Raw genomic sequence first — 20107 nt, 5'->3', positions numbered from 1 at the left:
CGAACCGATTGTATGCCTTCAATGAAACTCACACACATGCAAGACCCTTCCTTGGATCCCAAGTTTGCTAGGGACTTGAAACTTTAAAGCCAAGTGTCCTCCATATCCTCACCAAACAATGTGGTACAGCTTGATGGTCTTACACCATGCAGGCTAGACAATAAGTACTTACTAACTTTTTGTTTTTTCGTAATGAAGTACTTAATTACTAACTTGATGAACCATCGTGGCCTATTTGCGTCGGACCAAACTCTTCTTGGCAGCCGTCCAACGGCAATAATGGTGAGGAATAATGCCAGACTTGGTCCAGCTTGGGCTAAGAAGCTTGCGTCCGCTATGGTGAAAATGGGTTCCATCGATGTCCTCACAGGAAGACAGGGTGTGATCATAAAGAAGTGTGGGGTTGTGAACTAGCTAGAAGAAATCTGAGGGTCACTCGATAGTCGGTACGATCATATTGAAATTGTTCATCTCTTGTCACCATTTTTCATTAAGTTAAATTCCTTTGTCAAATTGTTTGATCACCTTGTTTACAGACAGAAAGTGTGTAAATTCAGACTTCAAGAGATAAATGTATGATACAAAATAAGCTGCTAGTATAGTTCAATAACCTTGAGCATGTCACAACTCAGAAGCATGGTGAACTTGAGAGATCATAATGTTTTCAAATTAAATATTTTGGACCCGAGAAATTACAATAGTACATAGTCTCATCTCTATAAAGGCCTGTTGCCTCTCTCTACGGAGAACTACGCTATAAGCAACAAGCCTTAGGGTTGGGTTTAGGGTTTAGTGATCCCAATTTAGAGAGAAGCCATAGTCTCATCTTTATAAAGGCCTTTTTCATACAATCAAGAAGTTTGTAATAAAGCGAGCATGCAGAACTACGCTATATGCCTAAGGGACATTACACGTCCACGATCTTATTAATTTCATATCCCGCAAATGCGATTTCAATGTTATCGTATATTCAAAAGAAGGAAATCATGTAACGCAGATGCACTAGCAAACATCGGTTTAACTTCTTTAGGCTAGGGTTTGTTTATTAGGATTCAATCCTCCAATTCCTTAGTAATCTTTGTCTTCGACATCAACTCGGTTTACCTCATTTTCTCTTTCTTCACTGAGTTTCTTTCGCTATTGCGTTATCTTGTTATCTTGTAGTTTATGTTACTTTGCTTTTTGTTTCAGTGGCGGATCTAACGCAAAGCTCGCCTAGACTTAATCCCATGTGAGAATTTCAGGTAAAAAGAAAAAAAACTTTACATCCAAAAAATGGATATACATCTTTATCTTTTGCATCTAAATTGAATGACATGACCTAGTTATTATATTCATCTCTAATCAGTGAGTATATATATAAGTGATTTATGCAAGCTTTTAGTTGTATTCTATAGCTAGGGTTTATCAAAGGTTAAGATTTGATATTAGGATATGAAAGTTCAAGAAGGTTACAGAATATTTGAATATTTATTGAGATATTGAATCACAGAAAAAATCTAATATCGGAATATGTCTATGTGAATTACCACTATCTAGTATATTACTATTAATTAAGTTGACATCGTTTTGGTTAGACATTAACGACTCTTGAATCTCAATTTCCAAATTCACAAAAACGCATATCGAAGTTGCACACCTTCTCACAGCGCGCAGGAAGTGGATGATGCGATGTGAAATCCAATTGCCAATCACAAAGAGCAACGCCACTGGACTAACGCGTTTGCCATGGCATGGCTCTCGATTTGATCTTCTGGCTCAAGTGGTGCTGAACTTGTCCGACTAATCAACAAAGACCGCCAGTTAAGAACAGGTACTCAGATGGATCATAATCAACCCTAAAAACCATGCAAATATAAGTCCACTCTAGCTGACCTAATCGTAAATTCGTAATCAAGGTACTCAGATGAATACTAGCTACTTATTGGTGTGTCATAACTTTCACATGCGCATGCGGTACTGTGTGTTGTCGTAGCGCTTTGGCATGTATTGTCTAATCAAAAGGAAACAGTAACTTTGCAGACTTCTAGCTGTTCAATACGTCTGCTTTGCTTTCCAACAGAAAATTGTAGGGCTAGCTATCTTTTCGATGATGCGTTGTCGATCTTGCATCAATTCGTACGAAATCGGCCTCTTTTCGACGTTCTCACTTCCAGAAAACTCTCATCAACTCTCTTGGGTGTAGTGCGCGCTGAACAGTACGTTCGTACGAAACCCTGCGTGGTGGTGGTGGCTTCTTAAGTAAACCACACTCACCCTAGCTAGCTCACTCCCCCTCGTTGGCGATCGAAGAAGAGAGCTCTCTGCCCCTATTGGTTCAGTAAGTTGTTCATTACTGTCATTTGTTTCTCTTTTAGATTCATCTACGATTCTTATTTTCCCTTTGAGCGTGCATGGTTTATATGTCTGATTAGTTGTGAAATATATATGTAAGCACTTGAAACTTTACAAACTAAAAGCAGCTAGTAGTGCTGATATGTTCAGATCAAGAGGAGCCTACCTCTACGTACGGCTCTAATAATCCATATTTCACTTAAACTAATGTAGTGAGTTTATGAGAACTGTTGTTTGAAGATGGATCTCATTTTGGAGACATTATATATGTTTATGTGGAAGATCAAATAAGTAGATTACAGCTGGTAACTTGAACATCCTGTATGACTTACGTATACTATTGATCCGTTCTTTCATGTAAACTCAGATAGATCAACTTCCCCATAAATTTGTGAAAAGATGGAAAAATGTGCTGCGATTCGTGAACGAACAACTGAACCCCCAGCAGGGTTAAATCAACTAACCCCGGAGCTGATCAAACTTGTGGAAGAAGCTCAGGTTCCATTTTATCCGGGTTGCAGATACACGGTACACAATTTAATCAATGAACTGATGGATGATATGCAGTCGTCTGAATCAAATGCAACAGGCACATGCCTCAGAGAGACCGTTGGGCTTTTCATACCTTCGATGCCAAAAGGTGGGGAACAATGGCAAATCGCTGAGATTGATAAGCTGATATATGCTTATACCCTAATCCGCTCTCTGAAGTCCCATGGTGGTAATGCAGAGCCATCTTCCAAGGTATCATACAAGAGTTCATTATATGCATGATTTATATTTCATTCACTTGATGTGTGTTGATGCATATGTTAACTTTTATATAAACTGTCTCAGGCTGCAACTAATGGAAACAAGGTGCAGTGGAATTTTCAACCAACAATGATATCTGCCCAACAATCTGAACTGGTATGTCATCTTATTCTACTTTTTACAAAGACTAATTCACCATACCAACACCTCATGCAATCAAGTAAGTACTTATTTACATTGATGAATTACAGGTCCCAAATGCAACTGGTGGAACTTTTTTTGTGAGGGATTCCATCCAAGATGGCTATCCACAGTTGCAGAAGAATTCTCGACCAACTTTGTCGTTGTTTCCACAACGCTCTGAACAGGTACATCTTATGTTCATGCATGCATACAGTCGAAATTCCTTTTTATGAGTAATAATTTTCAAATTGCTTATCCTCCCTTCGTCTCACATGTGAACTGTTTCTACTCATAATCAGCAGCATATGTCATAAGAAAAAAATGAGGTTAAATTTTTTATCTGTTTGTGAATTAAGAACCGATCGATTGGTACATGGATGCAGAGAAAATCATTGATGGTACGTAAAACATGTTGAATAAGTGGAATATGAATCTAGTTCCTAAGGGAGAGTCAAAATCAAAACTGAGAAGCTTCTGATCTTCCCCATGTTTAATTTTATGCAACTTTCTTAATCACTCTTTGTGAAACTAACATTCTGGAATACGATTACTGTAGATGTGCGCAGGCAGCGCAGCTCAGACTGGTAGGGCAAAGGGAAAGATATCACTGGGGGACAGCTCTACGCCAAAATGAACATGCATTCGCGGATGCATGAAAACCTTGGTTTGTCTGTGTTTGGTCTAGAAATGAATAATTAAGTACTTTTGTTGTACTTGATGGTTGATTATGGATTTGGATCTTGATGGTTTCATGGATTTGTTATGAACATATATTAGTATCTGGAAATATGTACGTATGTATGAATCGATGGAGATAAAATGAATTCAAGATTCGATCGATTCAGCAAAAACTAGGTGCATGCTTCAGTTCTTACTTCTTAGCTAGTCACTTAAGTAATTAACATCCTTCTTTGTACGCCTGTTTGTGATCCACTTGTTTTCAAAACCGTTCTGGAATCTGTTTGGGGTAAAATTACTGATAGGTAACTGATGATTGTCAAAGCCTAATTATGTTTTCAAGGCCAACAAAAACGCACACAGTGGTAAGTTGTCAAACTGTAATTGTAGGTAGCAAAAATGTACCAAAGCCCCCGGCCAACTTCTTTTCTAATTCACACTCCTTATCTTATATACTTGATTGCATGTTGAAATCTTATTAGAATCGAACTGGCATGCAGGAGGCTAAGTCACAGCTATCTGTTTTCCTTTCTCTTTAAAATTGAAATCAGTACCAGTATAATGGTGATGAATTTAATTTCTGCAACAAACCAGCTAAACTCTGCTGGTCAAATCCTTGTATATATAGAAATGTATCAGTAGCCAGTAATATGACTTAGCACGGACCGGACGGTAATGGAAAATAATAAAGTGAAGGGTAAAGGTCAGTGTCCTGGGATTTAAGGGCCATTGCTTTAGCAGTTTAGCCCTTCCAATTTTTGTTAGGTATAACCCTCATAAATTCTACACCAGTTCCCCAACTCCCTTTTTACTACAGGGATGGTGACTTTGGCAATTTCAACTGTCAAAGTAAAAAAGACATTACTATTCCCAAATCTACCATAGTAACAGAAGTTTAATACGATGAATTGGCGAATTGATGACGGCCGGTCTTTAGATGTAAATGCTGTTAGTTGGCCCAACACCTTACCCTTTTTACTACATCCTGGTTAGCAACTTAGCATCATTATGTTATAGTTAATCTTTGTTATTCTTGCATGCGTTCTCAACTTTAGATAGTGAAAACTCAGGTATAGACAAGTTGATATTACAAATTTACATCCTGTAAATTGCAAGTACAGGGTCATATATGTAAATTGTAGTACTGTAATTCTAATGTCAGTTGATAAGCTTGGTTTTGTGTTTGAATGCGCTTCAATTTATTAGTTGGTTCCATATATAGCAAGGAATTGAAACCCTCCCTCTATGCTAAGCCAAACGCTCAAGTCTTAGTAAGTAGTAACTAGTAAGTCTTTCCTGAAACGGAAACCCTTTGCACTATAAGAAGGGGCACTTGGGCAACATGGGTAGGCATCTCTTCCTTGTATTAACAAAGAGTTCTGTGAGAGCTAGCTTTGTCATTGGTAAAAGAGATCTGAGTGTTTGAAGATGAAGAGAGTGAGTAAGGTCCTGCTGATGATCCTGACCATTGTTGCGGTGGCTCTGGCTTTGAGTGTTGAAGCAAGAGTGATGAAGACCAAGGAGCAAGTTGAGCACCCCCAAAACTTCTATGGAGGAGCTGGAGGTGCTTTCTTCCCAGGCTCAGGTCCAGGCATGGTCTCTGGAATTGGGTTCAGCCCATCAGGCGTCTGCACAATCCCTGGTGGATGTATCCCTACTGCCGGTGGTCTTCCCACTATTCCTGGTGGAGGTATTGGTTCTGGTGGCCCTATAATTGGTACTGGTTCAGTTCCAATGATACCACATAACTGATTGCTTGCTGGATATGGAGGAGGATCTTGGGTTTGGTACTGGTGTAGTAGTGTTACTTGGAGTGTTTAGTTATGGTTCTGTGTTTGGTTTAGTTGTGAGGGTTTCTAGCTATATAGTTGGTACGTGCTCGATCTCAGTTGGTGTCTGTTTCATCAGTCCGTGTTTAGGGTTTTATGTCTCGTTGGATCTAGAAAAGTACTAATTGCTCTTCTTCTACAAGTGCAGCTAGCTACTAGCCAGTACTTGAGCGATGTTATGTTTCATTTATTAATAAAAATGATATTTGGTGATCTCTCTCTCTCTCGCTCTCACATTTTGTTTTGAAAATTAAGCATCATGATCTTGTTGAAAATTCTAAAAGACTAGCATGCGCAGTTGCAGAGAAAAGTTTGCATTGAGCTGCTTAACCTCTCGATCAGTATGATAATCGACCATTAATTGTCCATTATGTTATGAGAGATCTTCTATCTGATGATGTTCAAAGAACTCAACTTTAATAAGCTAAAACCAGTACATCATACATCTAACTTGTTAACTAGAGGTTGATGAAGACAAATCCAAAATTAGCTTCATCAAGATACCCTAGCCTCATGGAGAGTGCAGCTTTCCAATATCCCAGTTAACAAATCAAATCCCTTACAGCAAGAGAGCAGTGACTCCCAATGAGTCAATCAGTAACAAGTAACATATGAGTCTAGATGTTTGGATGGTCACTTGGTCATTATTAACTAATTAATGAAGATCTAAAGTATAATTATGTTAGCCTAATACTAGGCTAGTGAACACCAATTTATGTCTACCTTCATAACACTAATGAGTTTGGTCACCAACCAGCTTCAGAGACTGTAAATGAAGCAATCAAGTGGCTTTTAAGGAGTTCAAAGCTTGTGTACTATGGTTCATTGAAGGTGCTTCCTCAGGATTTCACATGGCCAACGTTCTCAAGTCTCAATCACACGTACAATATATGATGAGCAATGTCTCAAGCCTTGAGAGCATGTATAGTATGACACAATGCTCCTGTTTTAATCGTTTAAGGCTTAGGATACTCGCGATTGTGAGCCTGTGGCAACAACAAAAATTCGGTCCTAAACGATACACCACATGCCTCGAGCCCTAGCCTTGACGACCTAGTAATGGCAAATGACCTTTCTGAAGACTTCCTCTAATATAAGCTTTTGAGATCTCAAGATGAGAGATAGGATATCATCATTTCTATTAATAAGTATCGATTTCACAAAAAGTTATATATACAACAGTTAACGAAAACAAAATAAAACGTTGTAGAGATATACATTTTTTTTTTTAATCTTGACAACCCTTATAAAGTCATGAAATGATCATAGATCACAATGTAAAAGTTTTTGAAAAAAAAAATTATAATATGAAAGGAAAAAATCCGTTTTTAGAGGGAAAAACAAATTGATAAGGCGCATAAAAGGAGTTTAAATACCAAACGTCACACGCCCCAACGACGCCGTTTCACCCCAAACGAAAACCCTATACGACGTCATTTTAGACCAGTGGCCCTTTGATTCCAAACCCAAATTAATTTGTATCGGAGGGAGAGAGAGAGTCCAAGAGAGAAAATCACATGGATCTGTTTGTTTACTGAGAAAACTTCGCTCCAATTTCACTGGGATTCAAATTCTTCTGTGATTTTTTGCTTCGGTAAAGTGAACAGTGATCCCAATTTACCTCTCACAAATCGTGGGTCTGTTCTCAAAGAGTCAACAGAGGGGGTCCTGAGGTGGGTTTTTCTGCATCAATCTCTGTGAATTACTTGGAAAGTTTGGATTTTTATGTTGTTTGTGATCTGGGTATGTTTGAAAGAGTTGGAATTTTTCTGGGTTTTGCTTGGAATTGGAAATGTGGTTTTGGGTGTTTTGTGAATACTTTATTAGGGGTTTTGGGATTAGTGGGATTTTGATTTGTTATGTTTGTATAGAAATGCATTACTGTTTTTATGCATGGGAGATAATCAATTTGTGATACAGGTGTCCAACAATGTGGTTTTAATGAGATTGGGTTTTAGCTCATTTACAATCAAATGCATAGGCTTAGGAGGATATGGATAATTGTGAAGGATTGGAAGTGTTTCGGTTGAGATTTAGACCGTAGTTTAAATGGTATAGGTTGCCGCTTTTTGGTGTTTACTGTCTGGTTATTGTTACGACATTATTGAAACTGATACATGTTATTTGGCAGAGAAGAGAAGAAAAACAATGGATGATAGCTGTGCTGTCTGTGCTGAGACACTTCAATGGGTCGCCTATGGTCCATGTGGCCATCGGGAGGTCTGCTCCACCTGCATTGTTCGCCTCCGTTTCATCTGTGGAGATTCCCATTGCTGTATCTGCAAGAGTGAATCTAAGACCATCTTTGTGACCAAGGTCAGGCATCATAACTGCGTACATAGTAAACTGCGCATTATGGTTTTTGGTTTGGTAGCAATGTAGGTTTACAATGCCAAACAAGTATAATGTACTTTCCAGGTTTATAACATACTATCTTGTTGGATCCAATCAATTCAATTTCATAAATGGTTCCTGTAGTTTAAGTATAATTGTATTCCATGATTAATCCCGGTCTCCATGTTTTGGTAGTGGAGGATACTTAAGCAGATGAGTACTATTCTAGTATTTATATAGTGTGCATATAAGAAATAAAGAATAGATGTTTATTAATGATGTGAAGTTATTGCTAGATCGACAGTTGAGTACTGTTCTTTTATTTTGCATGTAATGTACATATGTGGGATGTGTCTAGTTGCTCTTACATGGTTTCTTCTCTTCCTGTTTTATGTATCCAGGCGTTAGGCGACTATACAAGGATGATCAGTGACTTTTCTGCTTTGCCAGCGCCTCTAATGGAGGGTCAACTTGGACCATACTGGTACCATGAAGGAACACAAGCCTATTTTGATGATATTGATCATTACAAGATGATAAAGGCCATGTGCAGGCTATCATGTAGTTTTTGTAATAAGATTAATGAACAAAGGAGTGAAAGGTCGAAGAAAAAAGGGGAATTTAAAAATGTTGAGCAGCTGAAAAATCATTTGTTTCATCGGCATAGGCTGTTCATGTGCAGTCTGTGCCTGGAGGGAAGGAAGGTGAGACTTATTAAATGAAACTTTGTATGATACATATTTTTTCATCACATTATGTGGTACCTCATAATAGATCTTTTCAGAATTACTCTGGCTCTCTGGATAAGCAATTCTGCTTCTGATCATTATCATTTAACATGTATATTGCTTTAGGCATGATATATCATCTATATTGTCAGATATCTATCTTGTTTTGGAGGGTTATACTCAGGTTGATATTGCTTTAAGACATGAGATATCATCATAATGTTGTGATATGTCTATCTTGTTATGAAGAGTTTATACTTAGTTTGATATCTTGCCAATATTCTTCTTTTATTCTTTTAAATTTTGCACCCTGATGTCTCTAACGTTAAGTTGTAATACAGATATTTATCTGTGAGCAAAAGTTATATACTAAAGCACAATTGGATCGGCATACAGAGACAGGTGATTCAGAGGTAGATGGCAGTGAGAGTGAAAGAGGTGGGTTTAATGGACACCCTATGTGTGAGTTTTGCAAAAATCCATTTTACGGAGATAATGAGCACTACATGCATATGTCCACCGAGCATTTTACTTGTCATATATGCCAAAGGTAAGCTGCTTTGTTTATGAGAAGGAAAGTGTCTATTTTTATACCATTATCAAACTGACACTTTCTATGTTCTTTGATGCAGGCAGTGTCCAGGACAGTATAAATACTACAGTAACTATGACAACTTGGAGGTCAGTATTCATAACTCTGACCACTAAAATAACATGTTGCAAGTACATTTCTATACTCTAGTTTTGCTCAGTAGTTGACATAAAGTCTACTTTACAGATTCATTTTCAACAAGTGCACTTCTTATGCAAGGATGATGCCTGCCTAACAAAAAAGTTTGTTGTTTTTGCAACTGAATCTGAAATGAAGGTGACACTTTAGAACTTGGTCTTTGCTTGCCTTCTTTTCTGCTGTTAAAATTTGAACTTTTAAAACATGACGTAAACACAATTGTGTTTTACTTGTTATGTTGAGGGTGCTCTGACTTCAGTTTATATCTGCAGAGGCATAATGCCAAAGAACATGGAGGGAACATGTCTCGCTCCCGGCGTAGTGCTGCTCTTCAGGTTTGTATGATATAACTTATTTCAGTCTTAGCTGATAGATTCTTTTTCACTTTTACCTGTATTCTCTTGTCTGCTACAGCTTAGGTATTTTGTAGCCATGTTCTGCATCAACTGCATCCTCAAAGTTTCACAGTTTCACTCATATAAGGTGTGCCAATGCAATCATTTTTTTTTTTGTCTAAACCAGATACCAGTAAGCTTCCAGTGTAGGAGAAGTAATGAGGAGAATCATCATGGACTGCATGCTGGACGACATGGTTCTGATGTTGATGCTGAAGATAATCAACTTTCCCTGACTGTTCAAGCTAGTGCTGATACAGCCAATGCAGAAAGGTTACGTAATACATCCTCTACTGTCCAAGCAGTTTTTGATCGTCGAGGAGCAAGTGACTCTGGGATTATTGCTAGCCGTTTTGAGTCATTAGCTGCTACAGAAACTGAGTCATCTGTAAGATGCTCTAATGCTTTACGAGAAAATTCACGTAATGTACTGGCAGAAGAATCAGCCTTCCCTCCACTTCCTCTGGCTCAAAGTAGCAGGCAACAGAAATTTAGAAATGGTTCTGAACATATGGATGGTAGCACAATGGCTTCTCGCGTTCGTCGCCTTAATACCGTAAATGTCCTCAATTCTTCTTCAGCTTGGCCAACAGCAAGACGTCAACCTAAATCATCTGCCAGTAGTTCTCACCAGTTATCATCATCTACTTCTCCTGTATTTTCCCAGAGTAATACTTCAACGATTAATAGGACTATGCCTTCCGGATATGCAAGTCCTGGTCCAGAGAGACAAGCTGCAGCTAACGGTTTTGTATCATCGAATTTTCTTAGCACAGGGAAGTCACCTAGAACTAGTAGGGTGGGCCACTCTACTTCAGCTCCAAACCTTGTTGAGAGAGGATCTGTAGACTCTGATTGTCCTTCTGTATCAGCTACTCAAACTAGTAGAGAACCTGCAAGTAGTAGGACAATATTACCCAAGGTTGGAGATGTTCAGACTGCCAACAAGTCCCTTGTAGAAAAAATCCGTGATGCTTTAGAGTTTGATGAGAACAAATTCACCACATTCAAAAAATTATCTGGAAAGTACCGCAAGGATTTAATCAACACGGGGGAATATCTGGCCTGTGTGGACCAGTTTGGCCTGTCACACTTGGTTCTTGAGCTAGCTCAACTGTGTCCTGATGCTGAGAAGCAAAGAGAGCTTGTTGAGACTTACAATTTCAACATGAAGAGCAGCGGTTCTCATGGCAAGTCAAAGAGCAGTTCCAAGAAAGGCAAGGAAAAATGTGTAGATAATGGAACCACTAGTTCGAAAGATGCTTTGAAGTTGAATTGTAAACCTCCTGTTGAAGATGCAGCAGTCGTATTGAAGAATGATCGTCACTCTAGCAAAGGAAAGTTGAAGATAGCACTTGAGGATGAACAGATCAACCTGGATTCTGGAAATCATATGCCGATAGGTCAGAATGGATCTCCGTCGGCTGGTGGCAGCTCAAAGAAATCAGCTAATAAGCAACAAAAGAAGGTTCCCAAGTTTCTTAGAAATCGCCTCGGTGATAATGCTGTAGCACTAGCAGAACTTGGTGATGCTGAAATCGGTCCTGACCTGATTGAAGAAAAAACAGATAGAGACAAGGATCCCCCTGAAGGGTTGCCAGTTCGCGGTGTTTGGCAAAACGGAGGTGGCCGTAGACTCGTGAACATGACCATGAGAAACCGTCTGAAACGTGGAGTTGTCTGATCTTAGTGCACAACTGCTAGTTAGTACTAAGAGGGTTGGCACCAGATGGACCATTTCTTTTGTATGATTGTTATTATGTCCGTGTGATCCATGTTTTGTATGTTTTCTGCAGCAGTAAGAAAAAAACTTGCAGTAGCTAGTCAATTGAACGAGTATCTTTAGACTATCTTTCTCCCATAAGGGCGGGATTTGATTGGTTTCTGATGTTTTCTTACCCAAGCTTATCATCCAGCAGTAACTAGAAAGTCTATGAAAAACGTTTTTGCAAACATGTTTCATTCTATAAACAAGTTTCATATCACTAGTTTATGGACTATACTAGTGATTGATTAGTATTTTGGGAGCATTTGGGAGTGCTTCCTTGGAAAAATGGATTGTCATATGGGATATTTCTTAGGCAGAAGTCCTCGACCATCCTAAATGGAAGAAAGGTGTGGTAGAAGTGGAGGCTCGTAGCCAACCGATATTTCGGGATAGATGTAGACAGGGGGAGATAACCATGCCGATCTCTGAGCTAGCTCCGGTAAGGCTGGTCCTGGGGGCGTTGGTGGGCCGATTTGCATGGTTTTTTGCTAATTTAGTAAGATATTTGTGTTTAATATACAAACATGCGGGGATAGCTCAGTTGGGAGAGCGTCAGACTGAAGATCTGAAGGTCAGGTGTTCGATCCACCTTCACCGCATATGTGTTTTTTTTCTTTTTAATTTTTTGTTTTATTTGTTTTTTTTGCTCTTTCCCTGGCAAAAGTGAGAACCAGAATCTCGACAAACCCTCTTCCCATAATTTAGAGGCTAAACGTCATGAAACATATGGTCAAATTCATGTATAAGTTAAAAAGAAGACAAAATATTACAAACAGTCATTGATTTTTGACTCATTAATCAGTTTACTCACTCACATTTTAAAAATGTCATTTAACTCACTCACTTTTAATCATCTCTCTCACTTACTCATTGTCGTTAAACCAACCGGTTAGTAGCTGTTAACATCGAGGGTATATTTGTTTAACCACCAAAAAATAATTTCCAATTAGTTTTTTTATTTTTAGGAAAAAATAAACAATGTTGTTTCCTCATTAGATTTTAATTCTAAAACATTTTTTTGTATAGAAATTTCAGAATTTTCTTTCAAAAAGAAAAAGAAATTCCAGTATTTTTTTTTTTTTTTTTTAAGTTGAAAATAATTTAAGAGAAAATTCCCACTAGTCCTAAATATTATGATTTTTTTCCCACTAACAAAATAAGATTCTAAAATTCCCATCAAACCTAATGCTCTTAGAGATATATTCCCACTAACAAATTTTTAACTTTTTGTGTTTTTTCCTTACCAAACTACCCCTATCTCTATCTCTCGTCTGTTTCTCCCATTTTCAGATCTTCTCGAGAGAGGGAGAGAGAGCCCGTGCTTGTGCTTCGCCAGTGCCTCCTTCCGGAAGCGAATTCACCACCGCACCTCCCTCACCGGCTCTCCCTCCATATCTCCTCCACCGCCACCACCTCTCAACGACTCCTCTCTCCACTCCCCAACCCTCGCCGTCAACCCCGCCTCAACGGCTCCTCCCTCCACTCCCCAACCTTCGCCATAAATCACATCGACTTTACCACTCTTGGATCTGCGTCGAGATCGTCCTCAGTGCCCTAACACCGGTATGAATCTGACAACGGTGGTGGATCTAATCGTCAGCTTTTCAGCGGTGGTGGATCTGCCTCAAAGTCCTCTGCATTGAGATCGTCTCCAAGTCTGCCGTTGAGATCGTCAGCTTTTCGGCGGTCAGTTGAGATTTTTTTTTCTTTGGTTTTGAGGAATTGTAAATAAAGATTAGGTCCCCATGAGCAAGGTCACTCCTCTTCCTCTTCTTGCTTCATCTTCAATCTCGGCACCGATCGCCGGATTTAAGTTCAAGCGTGAAGAATTCTGTTCAGAAAATAGTTGAAGCAGTGTTTGGTGAGGTCGAGGTCTTGTGGAGTTGTGATTATGACCAAATTAAATACTAATTCATTCATGGTTATTAGAGAAGTGACGTCGCTTTCTATGGTGGTAGTAGACTAATACCTCAATTAAATTATTGTTAATGTCTTATCTTTGTTCAAGTTGTTGATGTTGTTGGGTGTGATAGACCAGATGCTTTATGTTCAGTTTGCAATTTTCGTGAACTTTAGGGAGCTTGCTATTCATATTTCGTAGTTTGAAGCTTTAGGATATGAGTTTGGTGCCAAGTCCACAGTGGTGAGCATTTGAATGTTTGTAGTGTTCTAGTTCAGGGTTGAATGATATGTGCTTTGCAAGTATATGTATTGGTAGAATAGATGGATGTACCTTGCAAACAATCCTCTGCTAATTGTGCATTGGGTTCTATGTTCGGTGATGCTATTTTTTATGTCCATCAGCCAGTTGACCCTCCTGACCCTTCTATTGCATTTAGTAAACCCCTACTGCCCTTCAGTAGACCCTCATGATCCCCTACTGTCCCTAATAGACCCTTCTACTGTCCCATGTAGACATCATTTTGTCAGTAGACCCTCCTACTACCCCCAGTAGACATCATATTGTCGGACTCCAGTCAACGGTCGTCGGAATCATGTAAACGGTTGTCGGAGTCCGATCAACGGTTGTCGGAGTTTGGTCAACAGTCGCCCGCCTTGGGAATCCGGTCATAAAAATCTTTATTTCATACTAGACTTTTATAATGTTCTGTTATAGTTTATTAATTCATTAAGGGCATACTTGTCTTTTTGTTGTGTAAGTTAACTCGTCGGAATTTAAAAATCTGATTTTGTTAGTGGGAAGAAAAATCTTAAATTTAAGGCTAGTAGGCATTGTCCCATAATTTAATAACTTTCAAATAATTAAGGTAAATATGCATTAATTTTTAAGTTAATTTCTTTTTTATGATGAAAAGAACTACAAATAATTTGTACCAGAAAAAAAAGAACTACAAATAATATATTTTTTCAAAATAATTTCAGATTTTTTAAAGTTACTCTTTTTCATAGAAATTTCAAGAAAAAATTGGAAAATGATCTAATAACTTTAGAAATAAATTTAAAAATAAGTTAGAAATATTTTACGTGATTAGACAAATATACCTTCGATGTTAACAGTTCCTAACGGTAAGTTTAACGGCAGTGAGTTAAGTGAGAGATATAATCAAAAGTGAGTGAGTTAAGTGACATTTTTGAAATGTGAGTGAGTAAACTGATTAATGGATCAAAAGTCAGTGATCATTTATGATTTTTTTTCTTTCTAAAAAGAATGTTAAACTTTCCTATAAAATGATTAAAGGTAAAGTTTCTAAACTTTCTATAATGCTATGTGACATATATGGGACTGCTCTGTGACATCATACGGCAGGATTTAAGAAGTTATACATATATATATATATGTTCTCTAAATCAACTCAAATTAGACCAACCATAATCCAACAACTTAACATTATATCCCTTATACCTATCTTTTTCCTTGCTTAATTACTGTGTAAATTCAAAAGACGTTAGGTGGAGGCCATTTGCATGATGTGCAAACAACGTGGAATCCAATACTTTGATGAATTATGAGTTCTAACGAGGCCTACCCATCACCAGGATCTTAATAATATATGATTCAGATTCACCCTTTTCTGATTATATTTGTTTTAGTGATAATCAAAAATCTAAGGACGTCGGTCAGACCAAGTAATAATTACAATGTGTTTCAGCGCAGTTTGCATGTGTTGAACTTTATATATATAAAATCCCTTACCACCTGAAAGAGATAGAAAGCAAAGTATGATTATATATCATGGTGATGGTAATCTTTCATCTAATGAACAAAATTAAGGCAAGTTTTTGGCTAGTATGAGGACATTAGAGTTTAAAATATCAATTTACAGATATGCATGATGCATGAAGTGCCAAGCCAAATAGAGATCTAGTTAATGTGAACTTTAATTATTGATCATCATGTCATGATCGTGTGTGACTACATCATGGAGTTGGTCGACTTGGAAATATAAACTTCACCAACTCCCAACACCCAAGTTTGTGCAGATTCAAGAGATATGTAGGGAGAAACAACCATATTTCACGACGAGTAAACTTTAGATTCCTTCCAGGCTTGCAGCGGGTTCTTGAGAAAAAACACTATGAACAATTGTAGATGTTTTCTCGAAATCAAATATTCGAGATGTATCTCTAAATGAAGAACTGTGCCTGTTTCTGGTCGATCCTAAAACATAGGTAGTGGTTGAAAAAGCAAAAGTAGGCGTAATGGAATCTCATAGTTTTTTGATCGACATAATGGAATCTCAAAGTTATTTGATCGACATAATGGAATCTCAAGTAGGTACGTAGACAAAAAAGTGACTGCAAATATATACAAACCTCCATGGACAAAACCTCAAAATTAACCAAATCGGAGGGTCAGTCGCTTTAGTCCACCGACTCCGTTCAATCTAAGTCGTCTGTTCATTTCATCCAATGGCCAAGAAACTTCATGAAACACATGCACCAATAACCTTCATGAAGTTCCCTCTATAAATACAAAGCCCTGAGCTAGAGTTTCTGTGTGAGAGAGCCTAAGATTCCAGCTTTGGCACCCAGAATATAGGCAGCTCAGGATTCTTGCTTATCAAGTAAGCAGTGAGTACGAAGCATATATTATATTTCATGCTAAGGCCTTTTGCTTTCTTTTTTCTCTTACTTTTAAGATGATTGCTGCAATTCACTTGGTTTTGTACTCAACTTCGAGATTTTTTCTTTGCTTCTGGGCTCGTGTCTGATTCTTTGGGTTTTTGTATGACTGAACTATCATTAGGGGGTCTTCATATGGAGTTCAATTAGTCTTTTGATTGTAAACATGTAATTTCCTGGCTTTCTTGAGTTGTTTGTTGGTTGTAATTGCCTCACAATTAGTTTTGATCAATTGACTGTTTTGTTTCCTGAGTACTGTTACAGAAATGAGTCAAAAGTTCATGTCTTTGGCACCCAACTCTGGGCTTGTCTGACTTCTAGCTTTTGTTTCTTTGCCTTAAAGTCATATGGAATAGTGTTTTATTGGATTTCTTAATTGGGCACCAAAATGTTGTACTTGCTTGCAGTGATGTTCCTCTGATTGCTTGATCTTGAAGAGTTTTACTTTCATATATGTTCTCAAAAGTTAAGTCAGGAGTTTAGGACTTTAGGCCATTTCTACATGATGTTTAACAGGGCTGATTCTCCTTCTGTTAGATTTTATCGGATTTGTTCTTTAATGGTGGGTGGTAGAAGGTTGCCTGTTTCCCTTTCCTTTAGTATAGTTACTTTTGGAAGGTATAAATTTGTGAAAGTTATGCTAAGATACCATGTTCAGATGCTCCAAGTAAAGCAATCTTAGATATGGACTTGATGTCTTATTCCAACACTTGTAATATTGCTTGTTAATAACTTAATATGTTGCTTAGCTACTGGTTAATTAAAAGCTGAGGTTCTTATTCATTCCAAATATTGGTCCTATTGCAGCTTCTAAAAATGGACACCTTCCTCTTTACCTCCGAGTCTGTGAATGAGGGACACCCTGATAAGCTCTGTGATCAGATTTCCGATGCAGTGCTTGATGCCTGCCTTGAACAAGATCCTGACAGCAAAGTTGCCTGTGAGACTTGCACCAAGACCAACATGGTCATGGTTTTCGGAGAGATCACAACCAAAGCCAAAGTGGACTATGAGAAGATAGTGCGCGACACCTGCCGCAGCATTGGATTTGTTTCGGATGCTGTAGGCCTTGATGCTGACAACTGCAAGGTCCTGGTGAACATTGAGCAACAAAGCCCTGATATAGCTCAGGGTGTGCATGGCCACCTCACCAAGCGGCCCGAGGAAATTGGTGCAGGAGACCAGGGTCACATGTTTGGTTATGCCACTGATGAGACTCCTGAGCTTATGCCTCTCAGCCATGTTCTTGCTACACAGCTTGGTGCACGTCTCACTGATGTTCGAAAAAATGGCACCTGCCCTTGGCTGAGACCTGATGGCAAGACTCAAGTCACTGTGGAGTACTACAATGACCATGGTGCTATGGTTCCACTCCGTGTCCACACGGTTCTCATTTCTACTCAGCATGATGAGACTGTTACCAATGATGAAATTGCAGCTGACCTCAAGAAACATGTCATTAAGCCAGTTGTTCCTGAGAAGTACCTAGATGAGAAGACTATTTTCCATCTCAACCCTTCAGGTCGATTTGTGATTGGTGGACCGCACGGTGATGCAGGTCTAACTGGCCGAAAGATCATCATCGACACCTATGGTGGTTGGGGAGCTCATGGTGGTGGTGCCTTCTCCGGCAAGGACCCTACCAAGGTAGACAGGAGCGGTGCATACATTGTTAGGCAGGCTGCTAAGAGCATTGTAGCCAATGGCCTTGCTAGAAGGTGCATAGTGCAGGTCTCATATGCAATTGGTGTACCTGAGCCACTATCAGTGTTTGTTGACACTTATAAGACTGGAAAGATTCCAGACAAGGAGATTCTGAAGTTAGTGAAGGAGGCCTTTGATTTTAGGCCTGGAATGATTGCCATTAACTTGGACCTCAAGAGGGGAAGGTATTTGAAGACAGCTGCTTATGGACACTTTGGTAGAGATGATCCTGACTTTACATGGGAAGTGGTGAAGACCTTGAAGTGGGAATAGCCTTAAAGAGTACAGGATGTGATTCTGATCTCTCTACTTAATAGCAGCTGATTATTGATTTGCTTCTTCCAAATCAAGAAGAGGCTTGCTATTGCTTGCTTTTGATTGTGTGCATGTGTGCTTTTTCTTTATTCTATCAAGCGGCTTCATTTGGCATGTTGAATTCTATTGAAGAAAATAGTGGAGTTTTGAGTTTGGTGAATCAAACATGTAAAGAATCGCTCTCTTGATTACTGTAATTGATTTCTGTGCACAAGCTAGAAAGGATCAGCTGCAAGGCCACATCAAAATCAATATCAATGTACTAATACAGTTGTTTGGGGAACTCTTGAAGTATATGATAACAAAGCTGTTTTAAAACAAACACCAACCCCCATATGGAAGTAGAAACTGATGCGAAAATGGTCCTTTTCGGCATCTAAATTAAAGCCTGTTTCATCTCTATCTACAAAAATGAGCATTGACACACCCTCATTTATAAGAACATCCGATCCCTTCTGTTTTCTTATAAAACTGCAGTTCATTCTTACAGAGTAGTATAACTTCATTCTAAACTATAAGAATATGAGTATGAAGGTTTGTGTATAGATCTCTAAAATAGATACAGCACTCTTACATATATACAATGAGAATGAAACTATTCTAGGAAAGTATCAAGTCTAATTATCTAAATAGAATTTTGATCCAACAATCACTCTAATAGCTGAAATCATTCCATTGATACAAATAATCATTTGAACCTGATTTTCTTCCTTTAATACTCCCCCTCGAGTTGGAGTGTGGATATCAAGAACGCCCAACTTGTCAAGATGTGTGTGAAAAGCAGGTGCTCGCAATGGCTTCGTAAACATATCGGCTATTTGATTTCCAGTTGACACATAAGCTGTTTTGACTTCCCCCTTCTGAATTCTTTCACGCACAGTGTGACAATCTAACTCAATATGTTTAGTTCTCTCATGATAAACTGGATTCGCTGCTATGTGTAAAGCAGCTTGATTGTCGCAAAAGAGTAATGCTGGTTCAGGATGAAGCACCCGTAAATCTGTCAACAAGTATCTAAGCCAAGAGAGCTCACAAGAGGATGCTGCCATCGAACGATATTCAGCTTCAGCTGAGGATCTAGACACTGTTGCTTGTTTCTTACTTTTCCATGAGCCAAGTGATTGTCCAAGGAAAATACAATATCCTGTCACTGAGCGACGTGTCAATGGACATCTAGCTCAATCCGCATCACAATAACCAATCAACCGAAGATGATTTTGTGATGAGAAGAATAATCCTTGGCCAGGGACCGATTTTAGATAATGGAGAAGGCGAAGAGCTGCCTTAAAGTGATGTAGCTTTGGTTCTTGCATGAATTGGCTGAGAGTATTGACGGCAAATGTGATGTCTGGCCTGGTGATTGTTAAATAGATCAATTTCCCAATCAGACGTCGAAACCTGGTTGGGTTTTTCAGAGCATCACTTCCCTTTGTTGTTAACACCAAATCAGGTTCCATAGGTACTGTTGCAGGTTTCACTCCCAATAATCCAGCTTCTTCCAAAATATCCAACGTGTACTTTCGTTGGCAAATTGTAATCCCAGCCTCTGAGCGCGCAACTTCGATGCCCAGAAAATATTTCAAAGGTCCAAGGTCTTTAATTTTGAAACGGCTATTAAGGAATTGCTTGAGACTAAGAATGGCCTCCTCATTATTCCCTGTTATGATCATGTCATCCACATAAAGCAACACCACTGTAATAGAATTGTCACGAACCTGAGTAAACAAAGAATAATCGGCACGAGACTGTTGGAAACCGATTTCTTGAATGGA

General features: G+C 38.7%; 3 protein-coding genes and 1 non-coding gene across 4 annotated transcripts; all 4 read left to right on the top strand.

Moving 5' to 3' along the window:
- Positions 1–2254: 2254 nt before the first annotated feature.
- Positions 2255–3972, top strand: LOC101294277. The gene is made up of 5 exons (XM_004302292.1): positions 2255–2320; positions 2702–3078; positions 3172–3243; positions 3339–3455; positions 3827–3972. Exons 2-5 carry the CDS (start codon positions 2734–2736, stop codon positions 3902–3904), a joined length of 612 nt encoding a protein of 203 aa, XP_004302340.1. The 5' UTR covers positions 2255–2320; positions 2702–2733; the 3' UTR covers positions 3905–3972.
- A 3261-nt stretch (positions 3973–7233) lies between these two features.
- Positions 7234–11675, top strand: LOC101293988. Its single transcript, XM_004302291.1, has 8 exons — positions 7234–7450; positions 7909–8093; positions 8513–8815; positions 9181–9389; positions 9472–9520; positions 9618–9707; positions 9842–9904; positions 10092–11675. The coding sequence occupies exons 2-8, from the start codon at positions 7926–7928 to the stop codon at positions 11646–11648; spliced, it is 2439 nt and encodes an 812-aa protein (XP_004302339.1). The 5' UTR covers positions 7234–7450; positions 7909–7925; the 3' UTR covers positions 11649–11675.
- Positions 11676–12258: 583 nt separating this feature from the next.
- TRNAF-GAA lies at positions 12259–12331 on the top strand. Its single transcript has one exon. It is a non-coding gene; the product is annotated as a tRNA-Phe (tRNA).
- Positions 12332–16788: 4457 nt separating this feature from the next.
- LOC101293695 (S-adenosylmethionine synthase 1-like) lies at positions 16789–18581 on the top strand. The gene is made up of 2 exons (XM_004302290.1): positions 16789–16878; positions 17124–18581. Exons 1-2 carry the CDS (start codon positions 16819–16821, stop codon positions 18291–18293), a joined length of 1230 nt encoding a protein of 409 aa, XP_004302338.1. The 5' UTR covers positions 16789–16818; the 3' UTR covers positions 18294–18581.
- The last annotated feature ends 1526 nt before the right edge of the window (positions 18582–20107 follow it).

This window comes from Fragaria vesca, linkage group LG6 (assembly GCF_000184155.1).
Source record: "Fragaria vesca subsp. vesca linkage group LG6, FraVesHawaii_1.0, whole genome shotgun sequence".
Classification (NCBI taxonomy): domain Eukaryota; kingdom Viridiplantae; phylum Streptophyta; class Magnoliopsida; order Rosales; family Rosaceae; genus Fragaria; species Fragaria vesca.
This window is presented reverse-complemented; position numbering and strand designations above follow the sequence as displayed.